General features: G+C 47.7%; 1 protein-coding gene across 1 annotated transcript in view; it reads left to right on the top strand.

Moving 5' to 3' along the window:
- Positions 1-22,171, top strand: part of LOC149305853 (beta-2-syntrophin-like) — a 29,188-nt gene extending 7,017 nt beyond the window's left edge. Inside the window, exons 2-7 of the mRNA XM_089476946.1 lie at positions 4,187-4,397; positions 8,792-9,002; positions 11,598-11,740; positions 14,242-14,438; positions 16,717-16,901; positions 18,321-22,171. Of these exons, the coding sequence (XP_089333072.1) occupies positions 4,187-4,397; positions 8,792-9,002; positions 11,598-11,740; positions 14,242-14,438; positions 16,717-16,901; positions 18,321-18,413 (1,040 nt within the window). The 3' untranslated portion in view covers positions 18,414-22,171. The remainder of the gene's footprint in view (positions 1-4,186; positions 4,398-8,791; positions 9,003-11,597; positions 11,741-14,241; positions 14,439-16,716; positions 16,902-18,320) is intronic.
- Positions 22,172-23,816: the final 1,645 nt, after the last annotated feature.

A 23,816-nucleotide genomic window follows, 5' to 3' on the forward strand; every position in this document is an offset into this window, starting at 1 on the left:
GATCAGAAAGCAGCAGGTGATGGGAAAGACCCACTCCTTCCAGGGATTGTTGGGAGAAGACACCTAGGTGAGCTTGGGTAGCACCAGGTTAGATGGGCAAAGAGTCTTGACTGCAGGGAGGCTGCTGTCCTTCCTTGTCCTTCCCAGGCAGAGTGGGCCTATTATTATTATTAAACTTTATTTATATAGCACTGTAGATGTATACCTGTTACCTTCCGGTATGTCTTTGAGACTTTGCTATTCAGAAAGGGAGAACTTGGGACAGCCCCAAGTTATGCTAAACAGAGGGACTAAGACAGAACTCCTTCCTTCCTGTCTCTGTCAGGGTAGCTCTCACCTCTGGAGTGCAAACCTATTCAGGCTGCAAGCTGATACCAGTTATGCCAAGCTTGTTTTCTCATACTTTTCATAGGGATCGCTTTACATTTGCACCGGAAAAGGGAGATGGCATTTCCCTTTGCCAGGCTTGTCCCGGAGGTGGACTGAAAAAGGAGTTTGTGCCGGGAGGGGCAGGATTTTCCCAGAGCACTGGTTGTCTGGTTTGGGCAGCTTTCTGTGCCGGTCTCAGCATCCGCCCGGTGCCTGTCTCCTCTAGACTTTGCCTCTTCCCCTGCTGCTTTCTCTCCTGTTCTACTATGCGCTCCTCATGGCAGCTGCCTAACTGGAATGCCACGTTTCTTGATTAGAAGTACAGTGTGTGCCCATAAGCATTCAAGGAGACAAAAAGTGGCTAAGTAGAGCAGATAACATTTCTTTATTTCTTTAACAGAACACTTCTTGTTGCTTACACATTTATTTTTACAGATAATGGAACGGCTTTTTCTTTCCATTAGAAACACTTTCTGTTAGGAGCTATGTTGGTATTTGCTTTGGTTCAAGCACTGTTACAACCAAAATGCATTAGACAGAATTGTAGAAAGCTGGAGCCTTTCTAGAAGTAAGAGCTTCTTTTGGCACCTTGTTGGAGTATCTTTTTTCCTCCTGTGGTTGTATATTGTTTCTTTGGGTTTTCAGGGTACAGCTCCTTAGTTCTGCTTTGGCGTCTCTTTCTATTCTTGAACTGAGGTACCTCTGTCTAGCAGAAGGAGAGGGCAGTAAATTCTCCTTCATTAGATTGTTGTGGGTTTCTTGGACTGTGTGGCCATGTTCTAGAACTTGAAGAACTAATAGTCTGCAAGATCCAGGTCCCCCTGCTTTGCAAATGGAGTCTCTAGCAAAATGAGCATCTCACTACATTGTCCTCCTTAAGGCCATGCAATGTTTTGGCTCCTTCTCATGGGTCATGCGCCACAGATGCCTTACTAAGAATGGCCTTTGCAACCTGCGGCTACTCTGCTCAGTGTGGCTTCCAGTGTCCATCCTCTGGCCTTGGAAATAAGTGGTTTTTCTCCCTCTTTCTCTGCTGATCCTTGTTTGGGAACACTGCCTGCTCAGCCAGGAAATCTGTGCTGAAACAAACCAGGATTTGCAAAGAGTTCCAAAGTGTTCAGATGGTGGAGGTATAATTGCTGCCTCTTCATTGCCCTTGGGATGGGCCACTACCTGGCCAGTCACTTGGCTAAATCCTTGGCTCCCTTCCCTGGCGAAGAGAGAGAAATGAGCTAGTTGGGCTAGTTTGGCAGGCATTGGGCAGGGAAGGTGCTACCTGGCTCTCTCCACCTAGAAGAGGAGGAGGGATTTTTCTCTTCCTACTAGAGCCTCTCTGGCATTTTTATCTGGGCATGTGCCCTGCTGGCATGGTTGCCAAGCAGAGCATTTGTGGGGGAGCTACTAGGCTCTGTCTGCACCCCTGTTTAGAAGTCCTGAGCAGATAAATCTGCAGCACTTAATGGCTTTCCCCCCACTTGTGTGGCTTATTTCAATTACGATGCCAAGCTGCAGAGGCGCTAAGGGAGTTTAGATGTGGGGACTGTGGAGGGGAAGGCATTTTTGGGGTGATAGGATGAAGGGGTGATGAGAGGGTTAGTCTCAGTTCTACAGCTACAGTTCTGTGGCAAGCTTGGGAGCTGGCCCTGTGTCCATGGAAGGAGTGCTGTGGCTCTTGCAGAGGAGCTTATGGGGAGATTCCCTGCTCCACATTTAATTCATTAAGGGGGAGCTGTTCTCCCCAAAATTCACTCTAGTTCAGTGATTCCCAAACTTTGGTCTTCCAAGTGTTTTGGACTTCACCTCCCAGAAGCCCCAGCCAGCTTGGTCAACAGTCAGGAATTCTGGGAGCTGAAGTCCAAAAACCTGGAGGACCAAAGTTTGGGAACCACTGCTCTGAAGCATCCAGAGATCCTGATTCAAGTTATATACCAACAGCCATAGGATTGTGGCCCTCGCAAAGGCTCTGCACCCCACTTCCAAAAAATCAAAATAAACCCCAAACCCTTTGGCAAGTAATCAAATAGCTAAAGCGAGCCCCATGGCTCAGCTGTTCTGTGCGTCCTTCTTAGCAGATGACTCACGGCTTGTGTTGAACTTCACTTTGAATTTCCATCCTGGAAGCGGAGGCTTTCCTCCAGAAAGTGCCTGCTTCAGCTGATTGCATTGCTAAATCTCGCTTGACAGAATCCTGCAGGGCCTGGGAAAGAGAAGGGAATGCAGCCCTAGCGGTTCAGAGCCCAGCATTTGCTCTGTAGGGATGACCCAGAAGCCTTTGTGCTTAGAGAAGGCACCAGGTGAGAGACATAGCTGTCTGCCCACCTGTCCCCCTCCTGTCCGAACTGGAGATGGCATCCCCAGCTGAGCTTCGGCCCTTTCCCTCTCAAGGCCAGACAAACCTCTGAGTCCCTTGCCTCTTCTTGCTGCCTGGTTGTGGAAAGGGCACCTCTGTGCAAGCAGGGATTAGCAGCACGAAGCCTGTTTGCTGTAATCCTCTCCTGAGAGCCAAAGGCCAGAGCTTTCGATCTGAGTCAGCTCAGATGCGGTGGAGCTGCCCTCCTCGCAGGCAGCAAGGAGGCTCTTCTCCACAGCTTGGAGGAAGAAAGCCTCTTCCTTGCCTCCTGTGCTGGACTGGTACCAGCCTGTCAGGGCTGGGGGGACCAGCATGCCCACCTCAGAGGGAGTTTGGGTGGATTTGTAGGCTAGCACAACTAAGAAGGCATCAGCACTTTGCAGGTATTTCGTTTCTAGAACCATTGAGGTGTATTCAGGAGCTGCCACCTTTCCCAGAAGGGAATCTGGGATTCCTGAAACTGCCCCAGATTCCATTTAACTGTTTCCTTTTGTACAGTTTAACTTTTTAAGCATGTATAGTCTTACTTGGGGTGGCATAATGCTCCCTCGTCCAGTGAACTTGCTTGTACTCCTTGCTCGCAACGCTTTGGCTGCTAAAATGCTGGTAGATCTTTACGCTGCCTTGGGAATCCATCATGAGTGAATGTGAAGTAGGAGTTTCAATGACAGACTTGTGAGAACTCTATTGGGCCAGAAAAGTGGCACGTGTTCAGAATAGCCTACATTGTGGGAGTGCTGAGAGGGGTCATCCTTGCTGTGTTTGATGCTGAAATAATTCATCCTTTGGATCCTTGTAGAAGGGCATCCCAGTCTGAAAAAATACCTGGTCCTGGATCTTTTGCTTTTCCTCAAGAGTTTGGGGGGGGGGGGGGAATCCTTTTTTGGTCTACAGTTGTAGTCCAAGCCAGTTTTTTAAAATGCTCCATGAAAGGGTTAGGAGACTCTGCTGTTGCACAGGATATTCTGGAAGTTATAGTCCAAAGCAGTCCTCCTTTAAAGACGTCTGGGAGGCTTGTTATGTCCTAGTCAGCGATTGGAAAATTTCCCAGTTGGGGCTAGAACTATACTTCCCAGCCTCTGTGTTCCCACCTTCTTGAGCAGTTGAGGGTTGGCATGAGAAGGTTTGGATCATCGTGGGGTTCATCCCGCCAAAGACCAGCCCTGCCTTTCCCATTGCCAGTTGGAGCAAAGCTTTCCTGTGATTCATCCTATCCCATCCCACCAGTGCACCTTTTTCCTGTGGAATAAATGTGTTTCACACTTTCCTCCTGGTAGAAACCTATGAACAAAACAGTAAGAGGAAATAGACTTCTCAGTTGGCCAGCTAAGCATCTGCCAAGCACCAGTCACTGGCAGGATGACGGGAGAACTCCTACTCCCTCCTAAATATGCATTCTGGGGCGCTGAAGGGAATTGGATCTTAAAATGGCTGCTAACCTCTCCCTGTGATATTTTCTGTTCCTAGTGAAGTACATGCGGGAAGCCACCCCTTACATCAAGAAGCCATCCCTTGTGTCAGACCTGCCATGGGACGGGGCAACTCCACAGTCACCCAGTCTAAGTGGCAGCGAGGATTCTGGCTCCCCAAAGCACAGCCCTGCAAAAGACCGCAAGGTGATTCCCTTGAAGATGTGTTACGCTGCAAGGAACTTGAGCATGCCAGATCTGGAGAACAGGTGAGTCAAGGTGACAGCAGGGGGCAGGGATGGAAGAGAGATTTCCTATCACAGCAGCCCAGGGGTTTTGTATTGTTTACAGTGAGGATTAGCGGCACGAGTAACTGGAGAGCTAAAGCCCAGTGTTGGGTTGGAGGAGACCAAGAAGCTATTTACTCCCAAGGTACCATACCTGCAGACCCATCTGTGTGCAGTAGGCAGCCATGGCAAGTGAGACACTTGCCGGATGAGCATTTTGGTGCTCTTAATGTTGCACACTGCCCAGCTGGTCTGAACTCGCTCCCTTTGGCCAAGAAAAACACCCTTGCTCCATATTGGAATGGCCTGTGTGGATTTATAGAAACAAGGCACATTCTGTTCTTGGTTTTGCCTTCCAGGAGAGCAGAACATGAACTGAGAGCCAAGATGGTGGGGGCCCCCAGGTTGGCTATTGCCATTACATACAGGACATGTTCCATGTATTGCTGCCATTTCTTCTCAGTACGAAAGTAGTGGTGGAATCTGCCTCCCTATGTTGCCTTTACTGTATATACTCAACTATAAGTTGATCTCATGTCGAGGGCAGTTTTTGGGGCCAAAATTATGGATTTGGCTATCACCCATGGATAAGTCAAGGGTAAAATTTAGGAGCACATAACAAAGGATCTAAAGCTGTGGACCCCAAAATGTGCTCTTTAAGGGATTTTAGACTTCAGCTCCCAGAATCTCAAGCTATTGGCCAACATGGCTGAGGCTTTTGGAAGCTGATGTCCAAAATCTCTTAAAGGGCACAGTTTGAGGACTGCTTATCTAAAGGATGAAGCAAAGCAAAGCAGTGTCAAAGAACTTCAAAATTCCAGCAGACATAACTCTTTGGGCTTATTCTTAGGGCTGGATGGATGAGAAAGTAGGGGGGGGGGTCGGTGCTTCATATATTACACTTTTGCTTTTCACCAGGAGATGGTTCTTTCTTTTAAATAAGAGTTAAGTTACAGTACTTACATTGACCCATGGATAAGTCGACTCAGGTTTTTTTGACCTAAATTTCTAGACTTATACATTAATATATACAGTAATTTCTTTGCCTCCATGGGGTAGAGTTCCATAGGGGCAGGCAGTGAGTTGGGCTGTTCCACAGCTAAGCTGCTCCAGGCTTCTTAGAGGCATGCTGAGAGGAAGGGCAACCTTCTTCCTTCCACGTTTCCCACCCCACCGCCCATGTGTTGCAGATGTCTGCAGTGACATTGTAGCTAGCTCTGCCAGTGACTAACAGTCAGTTGTGGAGACAACAAACAACCTGTGAGTACCAGATCCTGCTGGGTCTTTGCTCACCATTCCTTAGTTCTCACAAATCGTCCTGACCTTCCCGACGCCTGCCTCGCCTCCCCCACGTTGCGAGTCAGGCTGTGCTCACTTGGGCGTCCACAGGATGCACGTCTAATCCAGATACTGGCTCCTTTCCTGGGAGGGGAGGTGAAATTTGGGCCCAAGCCACACATGGACAGGCCAGGAGGGGAAGTGTCAGTTCATCCCCAGTTCCTTCCCTGGGTGTTGAGTTTCAGCTGGCTGCAGTAAGAGGAGCAAGGGTGGGAGGGAGGCTGCAGGCTCCGGACTCCGTCCCTCCTCAAATCGTACCCTGTACTCTGTGCCATTTCTCCTTCTTGCCCTTGGACTGGCTGTCTCCCAAGTTGCCTTTGCAGTCTTCCTGCTGGTCCAGGCCTAGAACAGTGCCTTTGTGGCTCCCCAGAAAGCAAAGATCAAGCAACAAGTGAATAATTAGGGGAGGCAAGGCCCCCAGGGCTTAAATCCTCAGAAGGTAACAGCCTTCAAGGTTGCATCAAGTTTTAAGGCAGGCTGGGTGCAGCTTACAGTTCTTGGCCTCACTTAGTGCCAGGCAGTGGGCACCAAGGGAAGAAGCTGCTGCCCTGACAGGTCACTTCTGTCTGGGTTTGAGCCCTGGCTGTATGTGGACAGTGTTTCAGGTGAACTGAGCAACTGGCTTAGAAGCTCAAATACCAAGAAGTTGTTTCCTTGCCAGGCAGCCTCCGGGCTCAGCAGGCTTGTGGCCAGATCAGGAGTTCCCTGTGATTGTCAGAAGCCAGCTCAGCTGAATGGCTCCAGTCTTGGAGGCAGGCTCCTCTCTGACACTGTCTCAATAGGGCCCTGTTTTCCTTGTGGTCCACGTAGCAGGCAACTTCATAATGCTGGCAGTGAGGAGGTTTGATCTGACTGTCCTTAACAAGACTGCACAGAGGGTGAAGGTGGTTCGGTGTTGGGGTGGTCAGGACAGCTGGTCTTGATGTGTAAAGGTCGAAAATGCAGACGCTGTTGGAGGCGCATTCTTCTTGCAGGAAGCCTTAATGCTGTGCTCTGAATTGATAGTTCATTTCAGAATAGTGGAGCACCATCTCCATAGCCACTACATACATTGTGGTAAATGACTGTCACAACCTAGACAACCTTAGCATTTGAGGACAAGACTCCTTGATGTGTGCATGCACTCTTTGTTTTTCATGAAAACTGTCAGCTGAATCATTATTGCAGTTTAAAACAAGCCCGGTGGGTCCTTAATATGTACACCCTGATTTTTACACTTTCACCCTCACCTCTTGCCTTTGCCCCGCTTGTTCCAAGGAAAGGTCTCCCAGGTTCAGGTCAGAGAGCAGGGCGATTCCTCTGCAGCCGTGTCTCAGCGGATTAGAGGACTAATCCCCAGGAAAGGCTTTACCTTTGTGTTGTTTTGTGTGCTTAGTTTGTCGTTATCCAATCAATCTCAACAGGAGTGAGATCACTGCGGGTGAAGATGAAGGCAAGTTATTAGACATTAATTAACTCTTCAGTTGACACAGCCAAAATGCGACCTGTAGCATCATTGTCACTGGGATGCAGAGTCCCCACCCCCCACCCCTCCACCCACACATATACATACACACCAGTTCCATTAGAGGGTTGTGTAGCTGTGGTGGCGCACACAGAAGGGACCTCATCCTTAATAACTTTCATCTCTTATGCATTAGCCATGCAAAACTGTGGCTGATAGACCACTAGATGTCACATAAAGGCCTTTTCCACCTGTGGCCGCTCAGTTCCCAGAGACGTGAGGTCTCGTGAGCGTCGTGGTTCGGATGTGTGTTGGCCAAAGGGGGTTTTGTGGCTGCATTGAGCAAGTCTTGCATGCAGGTGAAAGAAGCTGGCTGTGGGAGGCCCTTTGTGCAGCCTGGGGCAAGAGCTGCCCTGGTATCTCTGTTTGGAGGGAAGGGCAGGTAGGGTTCTCTCAGCAGGTGGCTGCAAGTCCTGTCTGAACAGAGGTATCCCCTTTGCCTGTGAGTGGAAGCGTGAAATCAGTTACACAATACACACCCTTTTGGTAGTAGTAGCAGCAGCAGCAAATCACTTAATAAGCAGACTCTGCCAGAAGCCCTTACCCAGCTGTGGGTGCACTTTTCTCCCCTAACTTTGCATCCCTAGCTGTTTGTGTCATGTTGGGTGTCTGGTGGGAGTTTTGCCCCTTCCCTCCTGTAATAAGGCACTGAAATCAGGTGGTGGCCTTGCCTCTGAGAGGTCTGTTTGTTATTCTGCCTGGCAAGGATCCCGTGTGACACAGCTCAGCTCCAGGTGACGGATGGACGGAGGGACGCTTTCTGTGGCTGCCTAGCAGCAGGTGGGGCTGCCCTTCCCTTTCCCCAGTACTCCAGTTCTTAACTGACTAATGACTTCTTCTGCATAAGAGATGTGGTTTTCTCTGGATTCTGTTGATGCCTGATGCAGGAATGTTCGTTCGACCAAAGAAAACCCCCTGTGCCCCAGTCAACATAGCCAGCGGTGAGGGATGATAGGAGCTATGCTCCTTAAGCAATGGGAGAGGGACTCAGCTGCCCTCAGTTATTTGTCTAATGGCAAGTACTGTTCATTGTGCCCTTTCGGGAGTCATGACCAGGATTGGAAATACCTAGAAGGAAATCTCATCCACTGTGAAGTCGAAGGCTTTCATGGCCAGTATCCATAGGGTTTTTTTTTTTTTTGGGGGGGGGGGTTGGGCTATGTGGCCATGTTCTAGAAGAGTTCCAGAACATTACCACATAGCCTGAAAACCCACAAAAATCTATAAATCACATCCACCTCCCCCCACACCATCTCCTCACAGCCTGCTGCAGGTAAAGAGACAGTATTAGGACTGGGACCTTTGTGGAGCAGCCTGGCCCGGGTCCTTGGTCTCAGAGGCCTAGTCCAACACCCAAACCATTATGCCATGCTGGCTCTCTTAATGTCTGACTTGTTCATTTGGATTCCTTGTCCCCTTTGCTGTTTTGTTTTGTTTGGAAACAGCACCCAGAAGGAACAAGGGCCGGGTTTCTCCAGGGCCGCCTGGGCCATGCCTCCCTCTTCCTCTCAGTGCCCTCCCTTTCCCTCTGCAGGTTGATCGAGCTGCACTCACCCGACAGCAGGAACACCCTGATCCTCCGGTGCAAGGACACGGCCTCGGCGCACTCCTGGTTCACGGCAATCCATGCCAATATCATGGCTCTCCTTCCACAGGTCCTGGCGGAGCTCAATGCCATGCTCGCAGCCAGCAACACTCCCGGGAGCAGCAAGGAGGTCAAGCACATTGCGTGGCTCGCAGAACAGGTGAGGCAGTGGCCGAGGGTGGTGGGTTGAAGCATGGAGACAGCTTTTGCTGGACTGTCAGTATGCTTTAAAAAGCTGGCTTGACTTGGCCTGGCCTACTATAAAGAGGGTGAGTCATGCACAGGTCAGGGGTAGAAGCCTTTTGGGAAATAGGAGAGCTGGGCAGATGGAGGGAGGAACGAACATGGGTAGCTGCTGTCACTTCCTGAGCTGCATTGTGTCTTCCCTTCTCTGCCCAGTGAACAGAAGCTGGCTGAGTCTCTGTCTAATGGGCAGAAACCCATGTGTACTGTCGAGACTGCCAGGTGTGTCCATACTGGGCTCCAAAAAAGTAATGGGAGCTGGCTGGCTCTGCAGCCGTCTGCCCTCCTCATGCCAGTGGGCTTAGCTAGCCTTGCTTGCCCTTATAGGGTGAATCTGTGGCAGAAGAAGGGCACAAGAGTTTCTGTCTGCCCTTGCATGGCAGACAAGCTGAAGGCCACTCAGGTGCACCAGCCAGTCCAAAGGAGGAACCCAAGAGCAAGAGGGTCCCATGGCCCCATGTGGCTGGTTGGCTTCATGGAGCACATGGGGAAGGGCAACATCAGAGAGACTCCCAGGACCATCACAGGCCACACCAGACATTCCCACTGAAGTCAGAGATGGCCAGAAGTCTAGTGTTTTCATGTTATGCATCTTCTGGCTAACTCTGAATTATGGCAACAGGATCAAAGGGCTGTTCTCTTTGGGAGACAGGCCCCCCCAAATAAAGAGGAGATAGATCCCCAAATAAACACAAAACCCAGGGGACTTAGAAGTTGAAGCATTCCAAACATAATTCATTTAAAAGAGGGACTTTGATTATTGACTTCCTTTGCTTAGATGAACTTTAAGAATTAATCCTTTTCGATGACTTTATGATTTTGATCTTTTATTAAAGCAGACTAATTGTCTAAGAAAAACTGGACTGACAGCTTTTATTGGACTTTAAATTGAACCTTTGAAGTGCTACCTAGATCTACATAGACCTTAAAGAACAAGAACAATAAAATTAACTATAACTTGATGACTAACTTGATAACTGAGGTCTTGAAGGGAAAGGAAATATAGAAATTTCTTACAGTAAAAGGTAAATTTTTCTATATAAAGAATACAATGGAAATAGGCCAGGCTGATCTGGAGAGCTTGACAGAAGGCAGGCATCCTGTTAGGTGAGCCAACCAAAACGCATCTGATCAAGCAGACTGTGAAAGTCCGAGAAAGCTTATTCCATTCTAAATGTCTGCATCCTCAGAATATGACAATGTTGTTGATATTCATGCTACATCACTCCCCCTTTAGATCCTGTTCTTTACCTTTTCTCTTCAGTCTGCTTCTTGGTTCTCAGACTCCCCAACATTCCCTCCTCTGGTCTTCAGCCCAGTTTGCACATCTGAAGTTGGCTGTTGCCCAGACAAGTTGATGCCCAGACAACAGGTCACATCGGGTACCGCACCCTTTTCCTGCTGCAGGGAACAGGAAGTGTGCTTCGCACTTGCAGAAATGTGTCTAGTGAGCTGTGACATTTCTGTTGCAGCTTGATCCTTCCCAAAGCTTCTGCCTGAACCCCTTTTCCTCTTCCCTTCCCCAGACAAGTCACTCAGTGTCAGTGTTGCCAACAAGCCTCGAAGATAATTTCCCAAACGTTTGTCCAAAACTCACCAAATCCCCCCCCCATATCTCACCAAATACTTATTTCAACTCTCAAAATTACCATTAAAACCAATCACCAAAATCACACCAAAGGCTCTGAAAAGTCCCTATTTTCGTGTGAAAGTCACCACATTGGCAACACTGCCAGTGTGTGCCCATGTGGCTCTCTAACATATTTTAGATGCTAGATTCCTGCACTTGTCCATTTTGTAATCCAAGACCACTTAGCCTGCTTGCAGAGAGCAAGTGTTTCACCAGGGAAGGAAGCCCAGTGTGTGAGATTCAAATTGTCTTGAAGATGTGAGTAAGAGGAGATGAGTCCCTACCCCTCTTGACACAAATGCTCCTGTGTGCACGCCTCATGTGTTCCAAAAAGGTGGCAGAAGACACTCTGGACCCAGGTTCTTTGGATAGAACTGAAAATGATATTTAAAAAATAATTATCATCTGTCACTTGTGTTAATTTTTCTTGTTACTGTTACTAGGGCAACGCATTAGTGTTGCTCATTATATGAGCACTGTTACTTTTCAAATTATTTTTAAAAAAGACACACAAAAAAGGGCCCAAGCACCCCGAACGACCCACATTTTAAGAGGATCAAGTCAGCATTGCACCTCCAAAGTGGTGGTCTTACAGTCTTTACATTGCCAATGTGGTATCGTGCCCTCCTCAGCATGGCTGGCAGCATGGCGTGGGCACTTCCCTTCTGGCTCTCACTCCAAGGGAAGGATGGACACAGCCCACCCCTCCTTTCCCTTTGCCTTCCCTACAGCTGTGCCAGGCTCCTCCTGGAGACTTGTTCCCTGTTTTTCCCGGCAGCTTCCCACAAGAACCCCCCGGCACCCCATTCCGCCTCCTCCTCTCCGTTCTCTTCCCTGAAGACAATCGGCCAAGCTCACCTCTTTTCATTTGGTTTCCTGCAGGCCAGGCTGGACGGGGGGCGGCAGCAGTGGCGACCGGTCCTCTTGGCCATGACAGAGAAGGACCTGCTTCTTTATGACAGCATGCCATGGATGAGAGACACCTGGGCATCCCCCTGCCACAGCTACCCTCTCATTGCCACCAGGTAGGGCTGCCTGTGTACCGCCTGTGTACCAAATTGAGAGCTAAAAGGGAGCTGAGGGGAGCTGTCTCTCAGTCTGTAAGCAGAGGCATCCTTGAACAGGATGCTTGGATGCTGGTCAGATGGAAGTTGAAAACAGCACTGCAGAGAAACCCACAAAGGTTCCTGACTAATAAATGCGCATTTGCCAGCCTCTTCCTCCTTTGTTTTTGTGCACAGGAAGGGACTGGCAGGTAGAGACTACCATATATACTTAAGTCGACCTCATGTATAAGTCAAAGACCAGATTTGAGATCAAAATTATGGATTCTGATTTGACCCATGGATAAGTCGTGGGTAAAACCTAGGGGCACGTAACAAAGGATCTAAAGGATGAAGCCAAGAAATATAATGCCAAAGAATTTACAAAATTCCAGCAGGCATAACTGTTTATGCTCAGCCAAACGTCTAGATGGATGGGAGAGTAGAATGGGGTCAGTTTTTCAGGACAGATTACACACTTGCCTTTCACCAGTGGCTGGTTCCTTTACTAATAAAAGTACAGTACTTACATTGACCCTTGGATAAGTCGACTCAGGTTATTTGGGTGAATTTATTGACTAAAATTTCTAGACTTATACGTGAGTATATACAGTAGGCCCTGGCTGGTTACCTTTAGAGGGAAATTCTGCTTTCCCTCTAGTAACCCAGCAAGTTGCAATGTGTCTCCTTGCAGATTTATTACAGAACAGTCTTTCTGGAAGTAAAGTCCTTTTGTGGCCTCTCCCACTCTCTCTGCCAATAAGTCAGGAGATGTTTCCCTGGAAGTCCAGTTGCTGGGAAAGTCCAGCCTAGCCTTGTGGTGGGAGGAGGAGGAGTGAGATGCTTTCCTGGCATCAGTTTCCTCACAGTTTGTGTTGCTTGGCCCACCAGGCCTCTGCGTGCCAGAGTTTGCAGCCTGGCATGTTCCAGGAATGCTAAGAGCCTCTGAGCTGGCTTTCGCTGGCCTAGATGGAGTTGGCGTTATGTAGTCCTGGATTGTGTGCTTCCTTAGCAGGCTGAGGGTAGTTTAGCCAATTCCTGCACCTCTCAGTAGGTTTATAGTGCAGCACCGGGACCTTTATCTCTCCTCCGTCCACCACTCCCTCATGGTTTCTGAGATTTCATTAGACATGCTTATATGTCCTATGCCAGCAGTTGAGAAGACTAGGAACTTGCTGGAAAGGCCTTCTAAGATTCTGAAATATTACAGTGTGTGCTGGTGGTGGGGCTGCTGACTAGGGATGTGCCAAACACTTAGCAAGACTGACCAAGCAGGAGTCAGCCAAAGCAACTGCGAGGATTTAGCAAGAGAGCTGGTGCTTCAAGCAAGCTCCAAATTCTTCCTAAATCCGCAAGAGCTCCCATTGCAAAGGGGCTCAGTGCAGGGCTGGCTTAATTTGTTTTCCAAAATGTGTTTCTTAATTGCAAACTCAAACTAAAACACTGTCTAGAAGGCTAGGCATGACATGATCATTGCTCCAGTCATTGGGAAACTTAACTTTTTCTTTCCTTTTTTAACTCCTCCGCCCCAAGCTAGCATGGTGAGTAGTTCAACAAAGTTAAGTATTTCAAGCTTTGGGCCCAAGTCTCATGACCTCCCAAAGTTGTTTGAGGGCCAAGAACCTGGAGCTGCGCAGCAGCTGAGATGTAACCCCTCTTGGTTTCCTGGCTGCTCTGAGACCAGCAGGTCTAAAGAGGAGAACCCACCTCATTCCCTGTTAGTTTGCAGAGGCCCCAGGTTTTAAGCCGTACATATTTAAGGATATGGAGGAGGAGGGGAAAAGAAGGATCCTAAGGGCTGCTTGGCCTTCTGTGGTTGGGTGGGGTGGCTGAGACCCATTCCTGACTGCTCTGTGGTTTTGCTGGGGCCATGGCTGTGGACCACTTGCTATGCAGACTCCCCCAGTTTGGACAGGCTCTCATAGTGTTTCCTGCCCTGACGGCGGAGCTGGCTGTGTTCGCATCCCTCCTCAGTCTCCCCTCTAAGCCCCAAAGAGGTGGGGCTCTTGGCAGAGGTTTCTGGAGGTCTGCAACAACAGCTGGAGTCAATTAGGCTCCCTCCCAAAACTCTCCCTCCTGCCAAAAGCTATCCAAAAAGAGAGCTATCACTTGCCTCCTTCCCCACCTGGCCATCACATTCAGGAACTCTGGATTTCTGTACTTTCCCAGATTATGTAGCTGCTGGTCACAATCCATAGGGTGGGGTTCTGGGTTATGTCCTAGACCATGAGGGAAAACCGGTGGAGCCTCCACTGAAAAACAAACGTGTTCATGGGCCGGACAGAGTATGTCCACAGTGCCCCACAAGAGGATTCATGGAAAACATGACTCCCCCAAAGCTGCAGCTGAACACTGAGGAGGAGGTGTTTCCTTCCTGGAGCTCCATTTGGGCTGCTGCCTCAAAGCAATCTCTCTCCTGCACAACCCACTCCCTCCTTGCTCTTCTTCCTGATGAAGCCCCTTCCTCCTTGCCACCGTTGCAGGCTGGTACACTCTGGCTCGGGCCGCAGGTCGCCCTGCATGGGATCAGACCTCACCTTTGCCACCCGGACGGGCTCCAGGCAGGGCATTGAGATGCACATCTTCCGCGTGGAGACCCACCGAGACCTCTCCTCCTGGACCCGAATCCTGGTGCAAGGCTGCCATGCTGCTGCAGAGCTGATCAAGGAGGTGTCGTTAGGTAAGGCTGCCAGCTGTGCCCACTACCACCACCTTGGTGAAGCCTTATGGCTGTCCCTGCCACACTCATTGGATTTACTCTTGCCCTGTTGGGGAGGGGACTACTAGGCCAGGCACCTTACATCATCAGGTGTTGGCTTGTTGAAAAGGAATGGAAAGAGGTCTCTCTGCCTGAAACCCTTGGGACCTTCTGCTGCTTCAACCAGAAAGTGATATACTTGCTGGGCCAGTGCACCAATTCAGAGCTCAGAAAAGTAACTGAAACTCAATTCTAGCTCAAAAAAGTAATGTGTCCATGCACTACTCTTGTTTCATGGGTCACTTTTTAGGAGTAAGGCGGGATTCATACCAGATCTGTAAATAATGTGGGGCACTAAGGCTGGGGTCTCCCTCCAAAGAGGGAATATCACCCAAGGGGCCTCTCTCAGCCAAGCTCCCCTTTTCCCTGGCTGGATGAGAAGGTAACCTAACTGGCTGGCTTTCTGGCCATCCTCTGTGTGGGGTTGAGGGATGGCTTGTACTTGGTGCGGGAGCAAGAGATGTGCTCGCAAGGAAGCATTCAGGCCCACTTCTGCCCGATGCAAGGACTCTGTGCCAGAGGGGATGCAGAGAGCTGGGTGCCATCCAAAATGCTTGAGTTTCATCAGGGCAGGAAGTCCCAGGAGGCCAGTTTTAAAAAGGCGGATCAGCCCGGCAGTGTGTATCTTGGCCTCCCTCTAGAGTCCGTAGAAAGGGTGGCAGCGGAATGGCTTCCTGGCTGCCGCAGGCCTGTTTGCAGGGTCTTCAGGAAGTCCTCTTTTCTTGGGCTGCATGGAAATGTGATTCCCCAAGGCCTCCTGGGAAAATAATAGATACTCCAGAAGGTAGCCTAAAAGGGTAGTCCAGGAGTCTTTCAGAACTCTGGTAGGATCAAGTGGAGTTATAGGTGTTCAAAGTCACCTTTCACGTTTGATTCTGAGTTAGAGTAGTGCATGGAAAAGTTACTTTTTTGGCTAGAATTGAGTGTCAGTTACTTTTTCTGAGCTCTGAATTGGTGCAGCTAGTACTGCACTTTCTAGTTGAAGTAAGAGAAGGTCCCAAGGGTCTCAGGCAGAGAGACCTCTTCCCATTCCTTTCCACAGGAGATGCTGGGGATTGAGCCTGGGTTCTTCCTTTTTCCCCCCGAACATAGTCTTTAATAATTTTATATTAAAATTATTACATTCCAAAATGTAATAATACAATCTTCATCTATACAATCCATTAAAAAAATTGTAATTACAATAAACATCAACATTTATCCTATACTTTCCACCAAAATAATAATATATATTTGTAATACTAGACATTACATTATAATTGCAGATATCAGTATTCCCAACTCATATAGCCTTATATTCTCCTATAACATCTCTTCTTTTATATTCCATGTCCTAGTCCAATATTTTTTAGATCCTGGGTTCTTCTGCATGTGTGACTGGCACTCTTCCACTGAGCTGTGGCCAAGGAAACTTGTGCCAGACCACTTTCCCTGCCTTGGCAAGACTAGGAGATTCTCCTTTTTGTGGCCTTTCCACAGCCGCCAGTTATCATTGGCACCCATCTGGAATCTCACACTCAGGAGACATAGCCTTGAGGAGCAGACATTGGTCTCCTGGGAGTAATGTAGGAAATCCTTCAAAGGGGAAACCAATCCTTCCTCCAGGCAGAAGAAAGATAGAATGGTCACATTGAAGGCTTTCATGGCCGGCATCCATAGTTTTTTGTGGGTTTTTTGGGGGGCTATGTGGCCATGTTCTACAAGAGTTTCTTCCTGACGTTTCACCGGCATCTCTGGCTGCCATCTTCAGAGAAAGATGTATCTTCAAAGAAGGGTCTGTGAAGATGCCAGCCACAGATGCTGGCGAAACGTCAGGAATAAACTCTTCTAGAACATGGCCACATAGCCCCCCCGAAAAACCCACAAAAAACTAAAGATGGCATTAATTGAGTCTGATCCTGAGGAGCCCTACTGCAGGGGTGGGCATTGCTAACTCCTAGCATTGCTAACTATGGGGCAGCTGTGTGACAACATCTGGAGTGCCACCTTTTGCCCACCCTGGCCTAGTATGAAGCTGGGGGGATTCAGACTCATAGAGTTGGAAGAGACCCCCAAGGGCTATCCAGTCCAACCCCATTCTGCCATGCAGGAACTCACAATCACATTTGTGCAGCTTCTTCCAGTGGAGGAGCTTGTCCTGGAAGGATGTGGGCCACCATCTCTCCCCTCATTCACTGCCTTCCCTTTCTGACCTGGCCAGGCTGCGTCTGGAACAACCAGGAGGTCCGCCTCATCATCCACTATGACAACGGCTTCACCATTTCCAAGGAGGAAGCAGGCTCCTCTGGCGTCCTCTTCCGGTACCCCTTTGAGAAGCTGAAAATGTCTGCAGACGACGGCCTCAGGAACCTTTACCTGGATTTTGGAGGTCCAGAAGGGGAACTGGTGAGCAGGCAGCTTGGGTTTGGATGACTTCAAGGGGGGCAGCCCTGGGCTCTTCTGGGCTTCTTCTCAATCGCATCTTTGGGACGTTCTGGCAGTAAGCAAGCTGTTGCAAGAGAAATATACAAATTATTATCAAACCATAATGAGAAAGAAGAATATCTTAGGACAATATGGAATGATGACTTAGCACAAATATTAAATGTTCAAGAATTGGGGGGAATTTGGAATCAACGTCATTTAAAAAATTTATACGGCTAAAGGAGAATTGTAATTGATGATATTTAACACCAGGAAGGTGAAACAATATAAATAAGAATTATTTAAGGCTATGTTGGAAGGGTTCTCAAGAAATTGGTACTTGCATTCATATGTGGTGGGGCTGCAGATCTGTAAAGAAATTTTGGCAATTAGTATATAAAGAGATGATGATAATAATATTAATAATATAAGAATATTTTAATTTATATGCCACCTCTCCCACAGGATTGAGGCGGCTTACAATATGAGATAAAAAACAGTATAAGATACATATATGAAAATACATTCTATTACTTCCCTCCTCCTCCCCCCCCCCCATTATACTATAATAAAATATCATAAACCATTAAAAAAGTTAACATAGTCAACAGTCAAACCAGCCAGAGACAAAAGGCTGGGCAATTTGGGCAATCTCTATGACAGACTGTGTCCGTGGAAGACTGGATGGATTATATAAAAGAGAGAACAGAAACTGAGTTAGAAGTTTGCCCAAAGATAGCATTATTATCTGCATATAATAAGATCAACTGCAGCCAGGCTGTGAAGGACTTAACAGCTTTGTAATTAACAGCAGCAAGATTAATTAAGCAGGGAGCAGAAGTAATGTCTGGGAGTCAGGACTCTTTCCCATGTTGTTTTTTAAAAATGATTTTTACTGAATTATTTAAACATACAGTATATACACACATGTTGCGTAAACCCCTTCCCCTCTCCCCCACGGCTTGAGAGAGTTTAGAACCGATACACTATTAACCATTAGTAACTTACAGTCAATATGTGGGATATGGATTTAATTCCATAGAATCATAGAATCCTAGAGTTGGAAGAGACCGCAAGGGCCATCCAGTCCAACCCCCTGCCGTGCACGAAATCACAATCAAAGCATCCCCAGCAGATTGGGACATGAATTTAGCTGATATGTTTTTGTTTAAAGGAAGGAGCCCTGTACCATTGCCCTGTTAATGGCTCTTTCCCATGCATTCCTGTTTCCTTATCTTTCTTCCATTGGCATCTATTTGTTAAAGCTGCCCTCATTAGGGGATGTAGCACTCCAAATGAAAAATACTGCGATTCCGATTATAGAAACCAGTGATTTGAGATGTGTTTGGCTTCTACTGACCCCAGTTCTGTGTTTTTTTGTCGCTGCCATTTCTTCCTCAGACGCTGGAGCTGCACTCCTGCCCAAAGCCCATCGTCTTTGTGTTGCACACCTTCTTGTCGGCCAAAGTGACCCGCATGGGTCTGCTGGTGTAGGAACCGAGACGTCTCTGGGATGTTGCCGAAATGTTGGTGGTGACAGCCATGAAGCAGCAGCAATAGCAGCATATGGCTCCTGCCTTGGCTATTTCCCCTTCCTCCTCCAAAGCCTCAGTGCCTTGACCAGGCCTAGCGATTGGCAGCTACGCTCTGGACGCACCACCTGCATAAGAAGAGCTTCAGCTGACCAATGCTGCTCCTGCAATGACCACCTTCTCAAGAGAGAGGAGGACGGGAAGCTGATAGAAAGGGACAGGGGTCTCAGGGCCCGGGTCAAGGTGGCCCTCACCTTCCTGCCTGGCAGGAGCCCAGCTTTGCTCTGGTCATACCCATCCCTTTGGGAGCTGGCACCTGATCCTCTTGCCCCGGAGGAAAAGGGGACAGCGCTTCCCAGGCCATCGGGCAGCTCCCAGTTTGTGGTATCATAAAGCCATTTTCCCTGTATCACTTACCAAATGTGCCTTTGGTAGCAGAAGAAGGGGATGGAGAAGGAGAGGCAGGGAGCAAACTCTAAATGCTGTCTACTTGACTGTGCCGGACGTTTCGTAGGGTTTTCCTCTTTCCAGGGAGAGCTCCAGGAAGGGCTGTAAATGGATTCTCTGCTGCTCATTTTATCCCAGAGTAACTCTTAACAGGAGAACCCAAGATGTAAGCTGTGTGGTCCCTTGAGTAGGATGGACAAGGCCTTCCATGGGGGCTTTTATCTTTGAAATGTAAAAGGGAAGGCAGAGTCTTGGGAAGAATAAAAGCATTATTCTGCTCATTTGAGGGACAAAACTTCCCAACCTCTCTTTTACATCTCTTCCATTAGATTTTTTCCTGTTCCTTCTGCTTTTATTTTTGAGGCTTGAAGGCCACCAGAAGAAGCAGGCTTTGGTTTAGCTTGTGAGCTTTTGATGGATTTGGGAGCACAGTATCTTCTGGCTGGATTTCTCAGGTTGTGCTGTAGTTCATGGCAGTCTTCTGAGCATCTCCATCCTTCAGATGTCATGCCAGCCTTCCCCAGCTTGCTCCCTCCACATGCGTTAGACCAAACTCCTCATCATCCGCAGCCAGCATGGCCATCTGCAGAGTGCCAGGCCGGGTGGCTACTCTGTCCCTCTTGGGACATAAACCAGGTTAACCTTATCTTCAGCCTCACTTTTGGCAAGGATAATGCCAACACATAATGTCCCATCACCTCCAGACATCTGCCCTTTTGACAGACACAGGGTTCTTTTTCATAACACCTTAAAAGAAGAAAAAATCCTTTCTCGCTGTCCTTTTTCACGACAGTTTTGTGGGTTTGAAACCCAGCCTCTAGTCTTGTTGCAAGAAGCCCTAGACTACTCACTTTCTGGTTGGCGAGGTCCCAGCAGGTAATGCTTGATGCCACTCTTGTGAGCCTTCCTTTCCTGTAGTGAGGCCCAGAAGCTCCCTTCTTAAATCAGGGCCATACCAAAACAGCCAGTGTTCAGACCAGCAAGTCCTGAGCTCATCTGCACCCATTTGGCAGGGAGTGTAGGCAGCGCTAGGATGAGTGATAGAGAAGGGGGGGATTAAGGAGCATCGTTCAAGCCCTTTCCAGAGTGGGACGGAGCCATGCTGTTGCTCCCTTGTTTTGCAGTGTTGTGCCAAATGTTCTGTGTTGTTTGAAGAGGGTTGCAGGAGGGAAGGTGTGTGTGTGAGAGAGAGAGAGAGAGAGAGAGACAGATCTCATTTTCAGCCAGAGAAGATATGAGCTGGTGCCTTTGAGAAGCATCCTCAGTGCTGGAGTAACTGGTAAGGATTGTTTGCCGGCCCTTGCGTAAAGCAGCCTCCTCCGGTCTGCATGCTCCCTTTCAGTTGTTTTGGCCTAACACTCCCGTGTCTCTTCTTCATGAGCCATATCTGGGGCTGCAAACATCAGGAGGGCACCAGGCTGGGGAAGGCTTTGCCCTATTGGAGCCGTCTGATTTCTCTGCCCCAGAGCCTTTGAGACTTTCCATACATGAGTGTACAGTTATGGCTTCTTGTTGACACATTTGGCAAGGTATGTTTACCTGATGGTCAGTGGAGAGGAAGGAGAGATGGATGGGTGGTCTGGCGTTTGAGGTGGGCAGGGGCATGGAGCCAGACAAGCTTTGGAATTTGGAGTCCTCTGTCAGGTGCCTTGAGGTATGAAAGCCAGAAAGCTTTACGGGGGAGTAGTTGGCACTGCTTTATGTCCCATTCTCAGGAAAATGGCAGACCATGAATGGAGGGAGGAAGACGCGTATGTGTTGGGTGAGCAAAGGATGGGGTCCTTGCCAGCTTCATCTTTGCCCCAAAGAATTGACAAATCTGGAAGAGCTGAAGCCTTGTTCAGGTGAAAATAGCAGGTGTGGGAGAAGGTAGATCATGAGTGGGGAGTTCATGCCAAGATGTCCCCAGTTCAGCCAAAGCATCCCTTAACAAAACTTCGGTATTCAGTTCAGGATTAGAAAATGCCTGTTTTAAGAGGGTCCAAATGGGAGATGGCCATGCATTAAAAAGCAGTTTTTATTCTGGGCAAGCTATCTGGTGAAGACCCTCCCTGCCATGCATCCTTTGCTGCTGCTGCTTGTGGTTTTATCAGGGCAGTTCTCTCGGATTTCCCATATTTTCAGGGAGGCTGCACATGAGAACAGGGGCTTTGAGATGCAATGGCTTTCTCTTAAACTGTTTGGAGGGTCTTCTTTGCTGTTTTTCTGGTGGCTGCAGGGACAGTGCTGGGCCATTTCAGCCCAGAGGCTCCCATTCAATGCAAATGTTGTTGTTGGGGGGCCTCAAGAGAAGCTTAATACGGTGCTGCTCCGTAGTTGAAGCCAGATGCAGGCAGGGAAGACACTGGCCTGAATAGAAGGGTTTAAAATGGTGCTCTGGCCTTACAAAAACCACAGTGAACGTTAAAAATGAAGGTGTTTCAGCCCTCCATTCCTTGCAGTGTGATGTGTGACTTCACACTCTGAACAATTCACCTTTTTTGGAAGCACCTTTTCACATATCTGCTCCTTCTGCACACAGGAAGGATGTTCTGGAGTTTGCCACTCTTGGAACGGAGGGGTCCTGGGGTTTGTAAACTAAAATCCATGATGATTTCAGTTCCCCGCCAGCCTCGCACGCCCTCCGATTTCCTTTGCCCTACAACAGTTGGGATTGTTTCAGGGTTTTTCTCCCCCCCCCCCCCCCCCCCAAACTCCTTAGGAGGCATCGGTTGAGAGTTTACAATGTGGGCAAATGCAACATGACAGGCCCAAAGTGCCAAAGACAAAAAGGACTTCCTCATAAGATCTCTCAAAAGACACTTTGCACAGAAAACCACTACAAAAACCAATGTCTGTCTACGCCGTGTGGAAAGTGTGTGTGTTTGTATGCGTGCGCACTACGCAGAGAGGTATGAGTGGTGGGTGTTTTGATATATATTCAGCCCCAAATATTAAAAGGCGCAGCCGGTCGTAACTCGTCGCGATTGATCTCTAAAACACAAGCAGCTTTATTTTTGTATTCTTTGTAAATGGTATTTATACAAGAAGGACTTCTTCTTTTCCACTCAGATCTCAAATGGAGTCTCCTGGTTTTATCAATCCATGCAAAATCAAGTGGTGAGGACATACTTGGGCAAAAGTTGTGGGTCTCCATGCAAGAAATCACAAAGCCCCCCAAGTTACACACTAACTGTACTGTATAGTATTGTACATTACAATGGAAAAGGTGACTAAGGACAAGTGTAGCCTTCATCTTGTATATAATAAAAGGTGTTAATGTTTCAAGTCTCATGTTTCGCTGGTTTATGTCCGAGTTTGTGTCCAAACGATAGGGTAGTAATATGGGGCTGTGGGGTGGCACTGAGTCAATTATGTGGCCCCCTTGGACTGCTGGTCCCATCAGCCTCCTCACCAGCAGAGCTAATGGTGGGAAATGCTGGGAGTTGCAGTCCAACAACATTGGGAGCACTGCATTTTGTCTGCTTCCATTAGCATGAAAAGCAATGCGTATCATCATCATCATCATAGACAACACAAATAAAACACAGATAATGGCATTGTTTGCATACTAGTCATTCCTCATAATAGTTATAGCCTTATGAAATAATAATCTGTTTTCTTAATCGTTGAAATCTTTTTAACTCTATTTACCTTTCAGTATTTTTAAAAAACATCTTATCAGCAGCATTCTTAAAATTACGGAGGATTCTCTGTGGATCTGCCTATTAAAAGCTACGAAAATCCCCAGGGAAAAATTAGGATAATCAAGGGGGAAATTCATAGAAAATAAAATACAATTCTTATCTTGGCTTTACAGTCTATTATTATTATTATTATTATTATTATTATTATTATTAATCAGATTTATTTACACAGTGCTGTACATACAATCTGTTAAAAAATAGAATAAAACAAAATAAACCTGGATCTGGCGTACATTCATAGCCCCTAATGCTTGAGATTGTTGCATAACGGAAGGGGAAATAATTCAATGGAAATGTTAATAGGTTTAGAGGAAGGGTCTAACGGGGAGCAAGGTTTTTAGGGGGTCCTTTGCATGATGTGCAAAGAGTTTCTACTGGATAGAAGAAGTGCTATAGATCATAGCTTTAAATCAATGACTCTCTCTAAAAGGACCTCTCCTGAAATTAGTGTAATTGTGGCTCTAATCATTCTAAGGCGAAGATTTCCTGCTTCAGAACGGAAATGCCACCCTTCTGCTTTTTCTGACTCCTTCTAACTGTGGCAGATATTGGGCCTGGGCTTTTTAAAGAGTGGTGAAACCCATGCTCCCTTCTGCAGAGCAGGGAGGAAAGAAAAGGTTTTAACTTCTTTCCTGCTTATAAAGGGAATCGACATTTAAAAACCCATCCTGCCAAAATAGCCTGTTTTGTACTACAACGACCCAAGAGTATTGCTGTGGGGAGCTCAGAGCATGGAAGTGGCTGAAAGAAAACACAGGCATCCTGGCTGTGGGCATCGCCACGGAGGGCACTGCGCCACGGACCCCACAACGCACTGCAGATGCCACGGCCCAGTGGCACAGGGGCACCACAACGCAGGAGCACTGTACTAAGTGGCAGTGCACTACGGACCACCTCACAATACATTAAAAATGAATCAAATTACTACAATGTTAAAACAGGTAAGTTATGAAAAGAATAAAATACATTTTAAAAAATTAAAACTCTCTCCCTCTCTCTCTATAGTTTTATCTTTTTAAAGTGTGTCTTAATCTATTATCTTTATTTGTATCCCTGTCTTTCCCCCAAAATGGGACTCATTGCGGCTTCACATTAAAAACATTGGGATAAAAGCTAAACAGGGTGAAAACGTATCTTTAATTTTAGGAGGATTAAGAGGGGGAAAAGATCTGGGGCTCTGAAAGTGTGAGTTCTAGAGAAGGAGCTGGGGGTCTATGACTGGTTCGCTCTTC

The sequence above is a fragment of the Sceloporus occidentalis genome, unplaced genomic scaffold, assembly GCF_023333645.1.
Source record: "Sceloporus occidentalis isolate IW3139 unplaced genomic scaffold, rSceOcc1.0.p SCAF_10, whole genome shotgun sequence".
NCBI lineage: Eukaryota > Metazoa > Chordata > Lepidosauria > Squamata > Phrynosomatidae > Sceloporus > Sceloporus occidentalis.